At 39.0% G+C, this 16,456-nt stretch overlaps 2 protein-coding genes across 6 annotated transcripts; both read right to left on the minus strand.

Annotated features, from left to right (window-relative positions):
* Positions 1 to 524: 524 nt before the first annotated feature.
* LOC131784243 (putative histone-lysine N-methyltransferase PRDM6) lies at positions 525 to 4,615 on the minus strand. Its single transcript, XM_059101043.2, has 5 exons — positions 4,457 to 4,615; positions 3,646 to 3,796; positions 2,950 to 3,218; positions 2,553 to 2,811; positions 525 to 1,938 (listed from the first exon to the last, which is right to left on the minus strand). The coding sequence occupies exons 1-5, from the start codon at positions 4,472 to 4,474 to the stop codon at positions 1,229 to 1,231; spliced, it is 1,407 nt and encodes a 468-aa protein (XP_058957026.2). The 5' UTR covers positions 4,475 to 4,615; the 3' UTR covers positions 525 to 1,228.
* A 1,976-nt stretch (positions 4,616 to 6,591) lies between these two features.
* On the minus strand, positions 6,592 to 15,545 carry LOC131784973 (putative histone-lysine N-methyltransferase PRDM6). 5 transcript variants are annotated; one of them, XM_066164903.1, is made up of 7 exons: positions 15,397 to 15,545; positions 14,995 to 15,206; positions 11,621 to 11,807; positions 9,472 to 9,737; positions 8,399 to 8,663; positions 7,688 to 7,849; positions 6,592 to 7,481 (listed from the first exon to the last, which is right to left on the minus strand). In XM_066164903.1, the coding sequence occupies exons 4-7, from the start codon at positions 9,715 to 9,717 to the stop codon at positions 6,898 to 6,900; spliced, it is 1,257 nt and encodes a 418-aa protein (XP_066021000.1). In that variant the 5' UTR covers positions 9,718 to 9,737; positions 11,621 to 11,807; positions 14,995 to 15,206; positions 15,397 to 15,545; the 3' UTR covers positions 6,592 to 6,897. The 5 variants fall into 5 exon arrangements, with proteins under 5 accessions (XP_066021000.1, XP_066020999.1, XP_058957813.2 ...); XM_066164902.1 differs by lacking the exons at positions 14,995 to 15,206; positions 15,397 to 15,545 and adding exons at positions 12,456 to 12,667; positions 12,986 to 13,194; XM_059101830.2 differs by lacking the exons at positions 14,995 to 15,206; positions 15,397 to 15,545 and adding an exon at positions 12,456 to 12,870.
* Between the last annotated feature and the right edge of the window lie 911 nt (positions 15,546 to 16,456).

A 16,456-nucleotide genomic window follows, 5' to 3' on the forward strand; every position in this document is an offset into this window, starting at 1 on the left:
TATTCCTTGATGAAAATTTAAGTTAATTACAGAGTTAAATCTTGTGTTTATTTCTATGACAGCTTTCTTAGCTCTGCGTAGAGATCAGAGCTCAAGTATGCTGGATTCCATATCAGGGAATTTGAGAAATTAAATTTTTTTCAAAGCTTCTTTATTTTTCTAACCCAATGAGAGAGTCAATGGCAATTGATTGGCGTGTAGATCTCACAAATGAAAGCTGCATGATTAATGATATAGCACTTCAAGATCATGAGGAAGCATGGAGAAGAAAGCCTATTACCGGATGTTTATTGAACCTGACACCTCTTCTGAAACACTGTGGTTTGGAAGCCCTTCAGGTCTTTATTACTCCAGAATGTCTGAGGGGCTCATAAAAGGTGAAATTTACTCAAACTTATAAATAATTACAAGCAGATGGTCAAACGGTCGGTTCTAACAGTGTTGCCAGATATTTCTCGTGAGCCTTGCAGTTTTAAGCCGTACAAAACAATGATATGAATAAGACTCTGAATGATTTACTCTTGCAATTTTATTTTCTCTTTATGACTCATTTTGTACAGGATTGTTGTTTTTATCGTTTACGTAATGTCCACGCCACAACAATGAATATTAAGTTTCTGTAATAAGTTATAATGGTCGTGGTAAGTCATGTCTTCAAACAATACAGGATTTTAATACAATATCAGTAGTCTGTCTTATTCTCTTCTGTTGATAAATAAATTGAAAGGGGACATTCCTTTACATGTTCCAAACACCATTGTGTTGTTGCAGGAAAAGAGAAACATAAGTGAATACTAGAGGGAAGGCGTATTAGTCCGAGTCTTGCTCAACACTCATGATGGTTTGTCTCCAATCGGTATGATTCAAATTTAAATCTTCTTTATAAGGTATTTGCGCAGCATTTTTCCCATTAAGAATGAAGTGCAAACTGAAAAGTTTGAATAGGCGTTATTTCGCGTGATACATTCAATTGAATGATTTTTGCAAACTTAGCGCCAATACAACTGCGGTTCTTCACGTTTTTCTGGCCTGTTGGGTCAGTGTGCATTTGATGTTACATGAAGTCTTACTTTCATTCTTTTCCTTAATTTGTCATTATGAGGGAATTCACACTTCCTCACCCAAGAGAAGACGTTTTCCAGTGGCTAACAATCGTTGGAGCTGTGCATTTGATGTGACACGAAGTCCTGCTTTCATTCTGTTTTTTAATTTGTCACTACGAATGAATTCACACTTCCTCACCCTGGAGAACACGTTTTCTAGTGGCCAGCAATCGGCCTCCAACATGAGATCGAATGTGATTGTTCAAAGTGGTTGCCCCAGTGAAAGATCGTGAGCAGTATCCGCACTTGAAGGGTTTCTTGTTGACATGGATGACAGCATGCGCTCGCAATTCACAGACATTGTTAAAATGGGCTGGACAGTGACCGCACTGGTAAGGATTTGGTGGAACCTGGGTACCAATTGCTTTCTGGTTCACAGACATTTCTGGAAAAGTTGGAGCTGTCCTTACGCTAAGCTCTGTAGCCCTGGATTTGTGATTTACTATTGCTGTCGCCTTTTCAGCAAAATTTAATTCATCTCTTGGCAATGAGAGTGATTTAAATAATTCAGAACGCTCTGGCTTTGCCTCTGTTACTTCATCAGCCCTATTCCCTTTCAGCAGACTAAAACCATTCTCAAAGACGGACTTCATGTTTGACACAAGTTTCATCTTGCCTTGCTTCTTAGGAGAGGGAAGCTTTTCAACGCAGGTTTTACGTATAGGAGAGCGCTTTCCTTTTCGAGAAACCGGATTATATCCAAATTGGCTCCTAGGATGAGAAACAGGCGAAGGAGGAGGACTGGGAAAGAATGAACTTTGTGGACTGGGGTCGAACTGCTGGTTTGTTGCGTGTGGAGAGACAACAATCACTTCATCAGATTGAGAGCTAGCACCTAACAAGAAATATAAACTGCAGGGTTAGCAGCTGAAAACTTTCATATCACCATAAGCCACATTAAGCTCTACCTTCTTAGGTATACAATAATTACAACCTTTAACGCTTTCTTTACCAGAGGTAAACTGCTTTTATCTATCACAGGATCTCCTTTGAAACCTTTAAAACACTTTCCCTTAGGCTAACTCTAGATTTCAAGGTGATCGCAACTAGGTTGACGTCACTTTATAGACCTTGAAGTATCATCACATGCGCTTCAACTCCTCAGCTACATCTCCCACTACAGTTGGAATAACGTTTGTTTTATTTTCCGTCATTTGTTACTTCAGGATATCCGTTAAATTGCAGGTATCTCTTTCACGAATTTAGCCCAAAATCAGCAAGGGACTGTCTGGAAGTGCCTTAGGCTGGCCATCTTAATTGTGTCTTTGAATTTAACTAGAAAATACTCACACTCCTCCTTTGAAAGTTACGCAGAGCACCAAGAATGGTGACATACCTCGTGTAATTCTCGTATTCGAGTCCGATTCAGGACTCAGCGGTTGTTGTTAGTTTGTTTTGGTTTATTTTCACAAGGAATATTTGAACGTCAGAGGAAAAAGGATCACTTACCACTTGGTATGACAGCGCCCATGTCAAACATAGTAGAGGGGATACCAAGGTACTGTGGATATTTGTCATCGTACCACACCAGCATTTCTTCTCCTGGCTGGATGGTCTTGAATGTGCGATAAAACACCTTACCCAGGTATTGGAAAGCAAACATGTTTTGTTCTCCTTTGTGTCGTGCACTGCGGATAAAACGCATCCAGCTGGAATAATTTTCATCACTACCATCAATGTATCCTGCTAGTATGCCGTCTCTGTAGATCTAGTGGGAAATGCAAATACGTAATTGACTATTTAGCAAACACCCCTCCTCCCCCCCCAAAAAAATATATAAATGTTTTGAGTCTACCTTGCAATTGAATATTTTACATCATGGTGTATTTCCCTTGAGAAGCCTTACCTCCCACATGTAAGATGTGTCAGCAGTAGGAGACATTTCCTCAGGCTTCACAAACTTTCCTTCATAGGGCCCAATCCACGCACCAATAGGTATTGTTCGCTTGGCACACACCCCATATCCTGGCCCGGGAATGCCGGACCGACACAGGCCAACTTCCGGCGGAAGTGATCTTATTGCAAGTGGTAATTGATTTTTTTGCTTCATGCCAGGGCTCTCTAATTTGTGTTGAGGACATTGAAACTTTGATTCTACTAAACTTGCGTTACACCCTAAAAATGATTAAAATCACAAAAATTATATTATTCCTTAGGTGTGAGCAGTTTACCCTGTGTGAAAAAAAAACGAAACAAAGCAAAACAAAAAAATAAACAAAGCACAAAAAACACACACAAAACACAGAGCAAAACTAAAAAATAACGCGTCAAGTTGAAGAAGGTTCCTAAATAAGGCATTGCATCCCTCTTCCCATGACCCATTGCGCTTCTCTAGTCCCTTGCTCTATAGTTTTCTCTATTATTTATCGTGAACCATATGTAAGAGAGAGGCTTTCATACGCTAATTTTTACGAAAACTTCGGGGAGATCAAAATCCAAGAAGGACTGTGTACTAAATGTCTATTAATAATGCATCAATATATGAAAATAAAAAAAGAATTAAACATTGGAAAATGGCAATCATTTACTCCAGTATACTCACAGAAGCAATCTTTTTGTTCCGTTACCACTGCCTGTCCGATGTTAATGGGTCGAATACTATTCTTGTCGAACAAACAGCTAAGTAAATCTTTATAGCTGAAGCTGTTTCCTGTCAAATTTCTTTGAGAAGGACTGAAACTAGCGTAGTTCTTCTGAAAAAATGGGAAGAAAATTCTCTGTCGAAATTTCAAGATTTCGTCTTTATTTGAAGGAACGAGAAGGGAACTTCCTTTAGGTGTGAATTAAGTTATCAATAATGCTAATAATAATGACGAAAACAATGATGATGACGATAAATAAACACTTGACTGACTTCGAAGGAACTCTTTAGCGCGTAAATAAATTCGCTTCAAGTAACAATCAATGATCAAAAACTAATTACCCTTCAAAAACAAATGGAAATCTTTGAAGAATAAATAAAATGCATCGACTGGCAGGATGTTTAATCAGATATTTTAAGATTTAAGGTAAGAAACAGCTTAGGCTGCTTAAAATCTAGACATAATTTTTACTATATTTCCTTCTACTTACAAAGCTGGAAACTTAGATTTAGCGGAAATAGCTGTCAAACATTGACGCAGTGTTGTATGACCAAACTAAATTGTCAGTTTTTGAATGACCCATATAAACTCGGTATTTACCTGCATGGATATGAACCTGTTGGGACATTAGCTAACAGGTTTAAACGGTAGTTACTGAAATACAAATCCATATCGGACCTACTTCCTCAAACAATGACATATTCGGGATGGTACTGTTTATGTGTTTTAACTTAACACTTATTCATATAAAAATCTCGTGCAATTTCTTACCTCGTGTATATGCTCCATCTAATTGAAGTATTTTGTAGGTTTAACCAAGGCGCTGTGCAACAACTCAGTTCTTGTGATACAAAACCCGATCGGTTTGTCTTTATTGCAAGAACGCGCGCAAGACAATCCGCAAATGTGCGCCTCGGTCTGTTTCTCAACTTTGTGATATTTAATGTCTAAAGAGACAGTTAACACTTTGACGCCCTTTATACCATTGAATTAAATGGCCTCGTGTGAAGAGAGTATTGTTTTCACACAGAGTAACTGCATAATGTAATACAGGTGGGCAAACAATGCCACTGGTTTCACTAATTTCGCGCCATTTTCGCATGCATTAGCTACATAATTTTAGAGCCACAACCATTTCCCTCAAGCCAATATTTAACACCAAATACAGGTTTTTAAGCTGTTTCAAAGTGAATGAAATCATAATAGTACGGCTATCAAATTTATCACAATCTGACGCAGTTAGAAAAGATTGGTAAATTCGCTTGAAAATTTTAGAAGTTTAACTTGCACTGAATTGTTTTTTGGCGCCAAAACTGGTAATGTATTCGAAAGTTATGCTAACACAAAAAATTTGCCTTCCTTTTGTTTACAGCATTTCAGACAGTTCGTCACGTATAAGTAATTATTTTGATTATTTAGCATCTCCTTGGACTATTCATCGTTGATGATTCCATTCCTTGGTTTAAAACAGCAGTTCTACTTCACTCGGCTGTCTTGCTAGCAGTCGTCTTCTTGTTTCCATCATGTGTAATCGAATTTTGCCCAAATGTACGAAGGAATCAAACCCATGATAACTTTGAATTTTCGTAAAATTTTCCAAACGTCAGATCCCTCATACACGGAAAAATCCTTTTAGAAATGTTTTACCCTCACACAAATTGAATTTCATTACCCTAATTATCCTTTTCGGAACCATTGCTAGTACAGAGTTAATGAAATCTTTACAATGTTCTTACGTAATCCTTTTAAAAGCTAGACGTAATGTTTCTAAAGAGCCCTTAGAAGAAAAAGGATTTAAATATTCACAGTCTCTTTTGTTTATCAAAGCAACCTGCGACGGTACAATTCATTAAAAACTGTTGACGTTTGTCTTGTTAAAGAACGGTTTCCTTTCGTGCAAAGATAACGGCACGCATTACTAGTGTAATTTATCATCACTACGTCAAGTTTTGACAGGAGAACGGTTCCTTGCGCTCTAAGTTATGCACAATCAATTTCTTATTTAAATACCAAAACACCGGACTACTTAGTAAAAAGTGTCTCTAAATATAAATGACTTTTTGAATTGTGTCCGCTGCAAAAGAACTCACTGCTCCGTGAAGAACTCATTAGTTAATCTCAATTTTTGACAACAATGGCCAAGAGATATCTTTAGGAAACAGAAGACAAAAGGAAAGATTCCTGAGAAGCTTTTATTCATGATTTAAAAAAGAAAACACTGCATGTTTTGGCATGGAATGCAGTCTTTTTAATCCTGTAGGGAACAATCGCCTAATTCCTATTGTTGGTAGACATTACTTTGTGAATCCAAAATACCAGTGTGTTAAGCTGTGCAGAAGGCCCAAGTTATCAATGTTTCATGCCTCCTTACTGCAATAATTTCGATAGCTTGCTAGAAAAAGAAGTCAGCAGATTAAGTTTAAAGAGAACAGTTTTCATTTAAGTTGCCCAAGTTGAGCTTTGACAAGGACCTCTTTCACATATATCCAAATGCAAATAGCACGGCTGCTGTACATAAAAGAAGCCGTCAGAAATAAAATAAGTCAAGCGAAGCAGATTTATTACCTCTTGTGAATTAAAACTGGCGGGAAAGAAAGACACATGTAATATACAGCGCATTAACATGCTTACCTTGATAAGCGAAATTGACAGCCTGACGTTTCAAGGGGCGGAGATGGTTAGTCTCATACCCATGTCTCACAGCCGTGCAATTCAATAAATATGTATGATCTGGGTAAAAGGTTGGAACTTGATCACCCACTAGTCCTTCCAACAGCCCTCCACCCGCTCCCCCCCCCCCGTCTCCGCTCCCGCTCTGTAGAAAATATTTATGCTTATCAACTATTATCTGCTCTGTTGTGGGGCAGATAAGGCTTCCTTCACAACAAAGAAGACACTGTGACATGTTAAATAACTTTATTGCCTTTGTCTTTCTACGCTGTGAAATAGTAATGCGATATTCTATGAACCTTGATAAACTATACACAAATGTACACTTGTTAGAAAAAGTCTTTCAATAAACGCGCTGGCATTTTTGTGAGAGTACGCTACGAGCAGTTTCTCCGTTTAAAAGCTTAGCTTCTCTGACTTTTTTGTTTTCCATTTTGATCGAGTATCTTATTTTTACATTTTAACTGTGGTTTCTTTCGACTGAATTGGTAATTAAAAACTTTTTTTTTTATAAATGTAGCACAAAAAAAACCTCATGTAGTTCATGTTGACAACGTATGTGTAGTCACAGTATCCGTTCTACTTTTTTCACTCACAAGGTCACACGATTCCCGCGCGTGTCTCGCGAGGTGCATAGCTTGTGAAAATGTCTTGCCGCACTTCTCGCAGCTGAAAGGTTTTTGACCCATGTGGGTCCGCACGTGATTGTTTAGCGTTGTTGCCCCAACGAACGTGCGTGAGCAAAAGCCGCACTTGAACGGCCGCTCTGTTGTATGAGATATCACATGCGCGCGCAGGTCTGAGGAGTTTGTGAATGTCTTACTGCACTGTCCACACTGGTAAGGTTTGGTGGGTTGGGTTGGACACACGTGCATTTGCAACGCAACTCGCTGAGTGAAGGTCTTATGGCACTGTTGACATCGCCACGATGTTAACTCGCTTGTTTGGCTGGTGGGACTTGGTATCTTATTGTTGCCACGGTTACCGACGTCACTTTCCACGTCACTTCTCAAGGGAGACCGCTGGTCTCGTGGTACGCTTTCTAACGACGGTCGTCTTTGATGCAAAGTGTATGTTGGAATCAGTGGTGGAAGTTTCTTTGCTTCAGGTGGCGAAGCTTTCGTACCTGAAAATAAGTTTTGTGGTAACTTAAGTAAAAAATGAAACAATGTTTGTGCAAAGATATTAACAATAGATCAAGAAGGCTTCTACCTCTTTCTGTTCATGGTAAATTTAACATGTGCAATAACTATTGCACCTTTTTTGGGTCACATAAACCTAACATAGCATCATTTATTAGGTGATTAGCTATTTATCCGTCTAATTACATACATTGAGAACTCCAAAGAGGGCTTGTACTGAGCGGGAACTGAGAACTAGTGACTGCTCTGGTATATCGAGTAGTGTCTTGAGGTTTAAATGGGGATGATGTCGAGTTTATTGGTCGGTTGGGCTGTTGCGATGCCATTTTTTCTTGTTTTCTGTCATGCGTGGCTGTAGATGAAGAGTTATTGACAAATTGTGAAGATTGCTTAGTTTGTAATATCAGAAATCTAGCTGACTTTCTGACTAATTGACTTACGGAGCGACCCCATGGTAGATTCAGTGACTGATAGGATAACTGACAGATTGTCAATTAACTGACTTTCTGGCAGAACGACTCACAAAAGAGCTGACTGACACACATTCGACTTATGAAGCAATTACTGCAAGGTTTAATGGAGTGATCAACTAAGGAGGTAACCAGCTCAACTGCTGGCTGGCAGTTTTGCCTACAGAGTGATAATGAGGAATTTTCAGCCAACTTATTCACTAATTACTCGCCTCTTTATCGATCCAACTGTCTTCGCATGAGTACCACTATCTATCTTTGCCAGTCATTTGTCTCTGGTCTCCACTAATATTGGTCTAGTTATTATTGTGACTAAATCCATCTTGACTCACTTACTGACTGATGCAAAGGGCCTGATGCAAGATATTGAAGAAAAGATTATAAGGTACTTACTACCTTTACTTGAATATCGATTTGACCCAATGTCTCACCTGAAGAAGCTCCACCTGGCATAGCGTTAACTTGTAACCCGAGCGGAATGCCCATGTACATTGGGTATTTGTCGTCATACCATACAAGCAGTTCTGTGCCTGTAGGAATATCTTTGAATGCTCTGTAGTAAATGTTTCCGTTATACTGAAATGCATACAGGTTCTGTTCGCCCTTATGTCTTGCGCAGCGGATAAACCGCATCCAGCTGGAACAGTTCTCGTCACTCCCGTCAATGTAATGAGACAATGTGGAACCTTCGTATATCTGTGGAATTGATTGAAGTTAACAGGGTAATTTGGTGTTGTTAACTGAGTTGATAACGTAAATTGGCCACCGTAAAGAGTTTAAAGGCTGACGTTTCGAGCGTCAGCCCTTCGTCAGAGCGTTTGAATAACTCTGACGAGGGGCTAACGCTCGAAACGTCAGCCTATAAACTCCTTACGATGGCCAATTCACGTTATCAAATCAGTTGACAACACCAAATTACCCTGTTATACTCTCCCACCGACGCGGCGCCACAATTTCTTTAGAAACTTACCTCCTTTATGATTGAATTTAAGTAAACTGCAGATATGCACGTATTTGTATCGTTCTCGTGCGTGTTTCGTGGCCACTTAGGAGGCTAGCAAACGGGTTTATGATAGACCTGTGCTCTCATCTCAAACTACTTCGACGATTACCAGGAAACTGTTTGATACCCAGAAAACGTTCAGAGTTCAAACTGGACTTGTCCTCCTGACTCATCGTTTATTGGCGGGCATTGGAGAAAACTACAATAAAAGTGTCTTAACCCTAAACTCTTCACCTGTGAAATTTAACCTGTCGGGAAGGACTCGACCTCTCCCAATAAGTCTTGGTCTTGTTTTCTTGAGGAAAACAAGGTTTTTATGTAACTGTTCCCAAACCAGTTCGGCTGTATTACAGTAGTGGTCAGTCTCCTACATTTTGCCTTTTTACAATGAATTTCTCATCATTGTTCTTTTTCTTTCGGTAACAACTGGCCGCTGTCTTTCAACAGCGCGAGATAAGGCTCAAGTTCGCAAGCGTTTTCATACTTCCTATTTCAATTTACCTCCCACATATGTGACGTATCCATTTCTGATGTGACGTCGCTTGGACGAATTCGTCTTCCTTCAAATGGACCAATCCATGTCCCCGTAGGGATGGGCTGATTGGTGTACACACCGCACCCCTCCCCCGCTGAGTAGGAGACTCCAAACTTGCATTCCGGTGGTAAGGACTTGACGGCGTAGCTCACACGTCTGTCGGTCAACGGCTGAGTGGGTTGCCTGTGTAGGGCACATGATCCAGGGGGCATTGTTTGACAAACTTCACACGCTGAAGGAAAAATTAGTGATCACAATAAAACTGCTCCGACCCTCTTTAGGAATATTTTCACTGATCTTTTCAGGAGTGACCAGTTAGTGCTTTCCCCCTACGTTATCACTGGTTTATTCTGGTTATTCAGCAATGACCATATAAAAGAACTGAGAGATATTTTTCGATTTAGCGTCAAGCAACGTCACGACCTGGACAATCCATTTTGTAAGTAATAATAGCAAAATCAGACTTCACACGATTGAGTTAAATTAAAACTCCGTCGTTATCTTTTCCATGATTAAGTGGATAGTACTTGATGAAAGTGCAGGCTCTGACATGTTCTGTCTACGTTAGATACTTATAAAAAACTAGAATTATCTCTGGCAATTAGAATTTCAATAAATCTCTTTGTGCTCCCCATTTTTTTGCCCTGAGCAATGCTTCAAATAGATAAAACATTCCATCTGCCCACTCGCGCGACGCTGCCTGTCAGTCCAAGTAAGTGGAAAAGTCTGTGGATTTGTTTGCTTAAATTTTCCATACTTTTCTCAATATCATTAAATCAAATTTCTTGTGACTAAATTAAGAATGGAACTTGATGATCAGTAGCTTTATTATAGGTTGTTTTTTTAATCCCAATGCTCATCAACGAGTTCCCTGATCCATGCCTAAGATGGAATTATGTAGCATTCGCTAAGTTTCAAAGCCAACGTGTATTGAGGATTCGATCTTTAGATATAACCAAAAAAAGCTCAGGAATGAAAATACTTTAAATATTTTCTACCTTTTTACTTTAAACAGCAATGCATCCGTGTACGTTATTATCATAATTAATTGAATAGTATCCCCCCAGTCTCGTATTTTTAATTGAAAAGATTTATTAAGGAGTTGTATTATGAACTTTAAAGACCACAAAACTGTTATTGCAAATAGCACTCATTGAAATAATGACCAATTTAGCTTTCTTTCGCCTATTCGAACGGAAATCTGCGGTACATACTAGAAAATATTGCACAATTTTGACGAAAATGTTTGGATTTACGTCACGTTCGGTCTAGACCTAATTTTCGTGCGACAAAACTCAATTGTAAATGGGTTTTAGTTAATTGCATGACTACACATCATAGATATGGCATCCAGACGGTGAACAAAGCGCTTCCAATGCAAGTCACAATTAGGAAAAACATCAGATCTAGATACACTACCAATCATTCCGAATTAATGTTTCTAAATGCTAAAATACTTGTCAAGATGTTAATATTTTGTTATGATGTTTGTAATTGTCATAGAATTGAATAATTTTTCAAACAACCACTGTGGTTTTGAGGGCATAATATTTAACCGAGGCCTTATGAATGACCCAATTTCCGTTCAGCAGCAGCTGTTTGATCTTCTCGGAAACAAGCCCTTCAAATTACAAATTAACAATATTCACTAAGCCTCACCGGATAGCAGTTCAGATAACTATTGTTGCGACATATCTTCCGCCCGTTTCATCTTACGTGATTATACACAAGACACTATTTAGACGGCTTAGATGGTTTTGCTTTCAAGCACAAATTTTTTTCGAAGATAAATATTTGCTGTTTTTGATCGTAAAGGAGAGAACGCGATGGTTCGTTTCTCAATTGCTAGGTGCAGACGAGGAAATACAGTATTGCTGGACGCATCATTAATTGTTAAAGCCAAGCAAAAAGGCATAGCCGTCCTCTCCAAAACCGTAAATACCTGAGAGACAATCTTAGGCCAACGAAAGTAAATCAGAAAGTTGGTCAAAAATGCGCGCGTGTCCATTCTCACAAACACGCGCCTTGACGCGAGGTCGCGCGTGACTGATTTTGGTTTTTAGGCAAAACATTTTCCGTACAAGAAACGTTGTAAAAGGTGCTTACAAAAATTACCTGGATTGAGTGCCTCTTGTGCTACAAAACGCCCTGCCGACTGAGAACCAAGTTCGTCTTTATTCACCTGCCATCGTGTTGTCTGGCCATAAAGGACGGTAAACACTTCTGAAGCGGTGAAATATCTGGGACTCTGATTTGAAGGTGCATTCGGTTCCAGGTTAGACGGCAAAGCAATCTGGTTCAACTGAAAAGATTTTATATGTCACAACAATGGCACCGTTTCTCGAATTAACTTGAACATTAAATCTACGTGAGATAGCATATGTAAATTAATTAGGTCTGACTAAGTGTCACAGCAGAACAATTGGTGCTTTAAATTGCAAATGCAATGAGTGATATCTGCCTTAGCAGTCGATCATAGAAAGAGTCTGGTGGAAATAAGTGCTTCCAACAGTAAATTAACAAATATATAGCCACAGTCCTGAAACCCAATATGTTTTCTTTTTTAGCTAAGAGGCATAGAGAAGACAAGCGATAAAACCCTCCTTTTTGTTCCCCGCTGAAATCATAATATATTTCGTTTGCTATACGCGGAACATTCCCAGAGTTACTTTCTCTGTTTAATGCTTACCAAATTTATCTCTAGCCTCCTTTTAGTCTCTTCACTAAACAGATGAGACATTTTGGCTGGACACGTCTGGTTTGTTTGAGTCCTCTGTCATAAATTCTGTTAGCTGAAGGCTAAAATGCACCGATGGATTTAAAAACAATCTGAACACTTTGGACGGGCGTTGAATTAAAGTTCCAAAATGTTCTTTTCAGTTTAAGCTGTCACTTATTCACGCTTGGCTTCAAATAAGCTATATAAAGTTATCTGATTGGTCAATCTTACCCTTTACTTCTATAGTGTTCTTTTCATTGTCATCATGAAATAACTTGAATTTGAAATAAACCCCATTTCTAAGTGAGTGCAGCACGAGATATGCACGTGAAGTTTTGGCAGGCTGTTTCAATGTGTAGCCTGTGGTCTTGTAGTAGTTTCGTCTGTACCGTCATAGGGTCTTCTTGTGAAGTATTTCCATTCTTGTGTCTTTTCGTTTATAACTTTGAATAGATCATGTCCTTATTTGAGTTAATTGTTCAAGAATTTCTAAAGCCACTCAACCATAGAAAGTGTGTGATTTAAAAAAAGCTCAGGCTAAATTCTGTTTGACACGTGGTGACGTCGAGACGTTAGATCATTAATTCATTTGAAACAAGGCAAGATATATCCGCAAAGTGTTTCTCTAGTTTTCTTTGATTAGCAAAGAAGGCAAAAGTTCACTAAGGTCATTCGAAAAGAAGTCATAATTTGCATTATAAGCGTTAAGTAATCACAATGAAACCATACAATTGCTCTTGATTGAAACTTGTCAAACTTACTCGAAAGAGGAACAGACAATTTTCAAGACATAGACCTCTAAAACCACATAAATCTTGAGGAATGGTTGACTCAGTTTTTTAAATCGTGATCTGTTTCTTTTACCGATGGATTTCTCTACATAATGGGCAGTCATTGTCTTCAATCGTCTTGCCGTGACGTAGAAGAAAACGAATTAGCGAAGTGAAGGTACTTGAAAGGTTTCATCTCGCCTCGCCTGTACTCCGCGCTTGTGGTTTGAATATTTTTAGACTTGGAACGGGGAATACGTACTTCTACACCGAACAATTGAGCGGGGTTTTAAAGGAATTTAATAACAAAACGGTGTTCAATTACGCTAAAAGACAATGACTGCGTACTAAAAATACATCTTTCCGTTGGGAGGTGAACTTTCTAGGTATTAAATGACGAACATCCGAATCATCAACAAATATTAACGGCAGGATCCGGAAATATGTCAGAACCGGCGGAGAAGAGAATAGCTTTCACACAGTATCAAAACATACTTATTCGGACTCATGAGCCTACAATGAAGTACTTCGCGAGATTTTAATGTTTAATCATTTTTCCAGACTTTATTGGTACGAACTCACTCAAATATGAAATAAATGAGTCATTACGTCATAAGAAGGTCTCAATGGGGTCAAACGAGCAAAATTTCACCGTCAACCATTAAAAAGTAAAAATATTTTAACCGTGAACTGTCATAAAGTAGACCGATCAAAAGTAGCCGTCAAACGTTTTAAAGTTCTCTAGAATCTTTTATTTTAGCCGCTTGCCACGAACAGTTCTAGATCCCGAAACATCTTAAGACTGCTGAACCAGTAGTCTTAGTCGGGTTTCCAAATTTGTTCTCTTTCAGGTCACTTTCTGTAACTTTCGCCTTAACTGGCACATTGCAAATTGTGATATTTAACTGGATAATTAAATATTTAAAAGATAGCTGGCTACGTTAATAAATTCTTTCATAACGCGCTTTGCTACGCCATTTCCCCCGTTCGACCAAATAAAAACTTATAGCAAGTTGTGATCATGGCGAGCGTCCTGAAAGCCGTCATCAGCTTTTGTCGTAAAAGTGGAAGAAAAGCCCTGTGAGCGATACACACTATGAGTTTCCCTCGAGGAAGGACGTAAGGATATTGGGAGTTTTCGCCAACTTATGACTGATTTCCTTGGCCGGTTTCAGCGACTTGGTGCTGTGTTAAATCTGGGGTTGGGCTCATTTGCGCTCAAGCTGAACCGGCTGGTAAAACCGAACTACTTAATGGAAAACTGAAAATTACAACAAACCAATAATAACTCTATATTTTAACTGTTGTCCGGACTGAGAGCGAGTTAAACGGTGAGACGTGCTCTGAGGTGTCGACTTGTTGCAAATGTTATTGTTGTGAAGTATCAAAGTACAAGGTTTTTCAAGGTTACCATTCTTGGATAGTCTAAGAACCCCGCACAGAGAGTTTCCTGATTGTCGTCTGTTTTGTCTAGTTGTCTGATCTCTGTCTTTCTGAATTGGTCGTGTTTTGTACTTTATCGTAAGTTTTTTACAACTGTTCGAGTTTGACTGATTATTCTGAGGTCCTCATGTAAGTCTTGTGCACGAAATTCTGTAAGACAGAGCTCGTTATTTTTACCTTTGAGTTGTTTGTGAAGCATGTTTCTCGAACAATGACTTCCGATAGTGGTCATGTTTGGGTTTTTCCACCGACCGGCTTGGTTAGGACCAACGCCAAAGTTCCTGTTTTTGTTTTATTGTTCAAAGATGGGCATTATATTTGGCGAATATCAAACACTTTGTTGTTTATTGCTACAAGTGTCTTGAAAGTATTTTCAGGTTGGCGCTTTGATCAAGAGATTTAATCCCCAAAGTCAGTCGCCCCTAACCCAAACATGCTGGCCAATAGTCGGTACTTAGAGACATATACAAGAGAGACGATTTAGTAATGGTAGTTGACTGTAGAACTTTTACGATGAAGAGGAAGAACTAAGATGGTATAAAGAAGAGTCTTGTTACCTCTCACTAGCGCGGGTCAGCTTCTCAGAAGTTAGTTTCTCCGCCATTGCGACGCAACATATTTGGTGGGAACCCAACCTGGATTCCCTCGTCTTTTAACCAGAACCCTTGACGGTTTTCAAATTAAACCCAGAGTAAATTTTCTTTACCGTCGAGTTCCCTCCAACAGCTATCCTATGACTTGTAAGCAGTGTCACAAGCCAATCTGAAGTCTAATACAACGCAAGTGAAGGAGTAAGAGAGTGCAAGAACACTGACTGAAGCTGCATTATGTCAAATTGACTATTGAATGATAAAAGGCCAGTTTAGCATATAAACTGAAGTTCTCTTTCGTTCATATAAATGTAAATACATGAATGAAAATAACAGGTATAAGATATACATTCATTGTTTTTTCCTTACCTTAATGTCGTGGTTTATACTCAACTTCGAATTATCGACGGCGGAGGTAAAACTCTGAGTATTGAGCAATCACTGGTGCACATCAAGGCTACCCAGCCCTTTTTCAAAGAGTCTAGAGAATAAAAGTGAAAAATTGCAGTTTGGGGCACAGTTAAAACAGCCTTCCTCACATATTCATTCACTCGGTCATGTTCTCTGGTCGCGCGTGAATCAGCAAAATCTGTCTCGGACGACGAACTTTCTCGAGGTTGTTTGTTAGTATCTTAGGCAATGACATGATGAACACGCACGCTGACAGAGCAGATTTTGTTATATGTTTACTTTCGTATAACATAAAAATATCAAATTTACGGTGATGACTTAATAGTGAGTTCATAATCAACCAGTTATTAATATCTGGATGTTTTTTACCTAAAAACGGGCTGATATCATTGGACACATTTGCAGATTAAAATACGTGACTACGAACAACAAATGGTTTATACGTCGAGTCATCTCCATGCATGGAACTTTTTTTTATTTCCGAATTCCATGTATGACAAGAATGAACTCCTTGCCAGCCTGTTCCAGGCTTCCATTTAGTTAACGGTGCACGATGGCCGTTTGCGCGCAGATAAGAACTGAGTCTGTTCGCGACCCTCCTCAAACTTCTGTCCCTTTTTCTGCTCAGCGCGATTATGGTGCTGCGTTTACTAAGTAAGCGTATTGAACAGGCCAACTTCTCATAAAAGTTTGCCAAATTTTAAGTTAAAACAATGATAAGAAATGCTAGAATTTTAGGGGAGTCTTCTCATTTCTTTTACTTAGAGATACTGAGTGGATTAACCACCAGTTCTTAGTATGTGTCAATAAAGAGATTTATGATCATCGGTTGGCTGAATTTGCTTTTAGATGTGAGTGAAAAAGTGAAGGGATAATGTTGCATTGATACCTTATCGCTGAGTGTAACAGACTAGTGGGGTTGGATGGAGACCACCAATCCAAAATACCGCGGTCCCCTATAATGTTCATTTGCCAAAGTGACGTAATCGAATAATCACCCCAAATATTAAAGACGAAC

Source organism: Pocillopora verrucosa, chromosome 4, assembly GCF_036669915.1.
Source record: "Pocillopora verrucosa isolate sample1 chromosome 4, ASM3666991v2, whole genome shotgun sequence".
Taxonomy (NCBI): domain Eukaryota; kingdom Metazoa; phylum Cnidaria; class Anthozoa; order Scleractinia; family Pocilloporidae; genus Pocillopora; species Pocillopora verrucosa.

Coding starts and splice junctions, on each gene's coding strand:
- LOC131784243 (XM_059101043.2), bottom strand. Junction 3,219..3,645: donor GGAACAAAAAGATTGCTTCT/GTGAGTATACTG, acceptor AATCATTTTTAG/GGTGTAACGCAAGTTTAGTA. Junction 2,812..2,949: donor ACACATCTTACATGTGGGAG/GTAAGGCTTCTC, acceptor ATTTCCCACTAG/ATCTACAGAGACGGCATACT.
- LOC131784973 (XM_059101816.2), bottom strand. CDS start 12,245: ATGTCTCATCTGTTTAGTGAAGAGACTAAAAGGAGGCTAGAGATAAAT. Junction 9,738..11,620: donor ACAAGAGGCACTCAATCCAG/GTAATTTTTGTA, acceptor TTTTTCCTTCAG/CGTGTGAAGTTTGTCAAACA. Junction 7,850..8,398: donor GCCAGGTGGAGCTTCTTCAG/GTGAGACATTGG, acceptor CTTCATCTACAG/CCACGCATGACAGAAAACAA.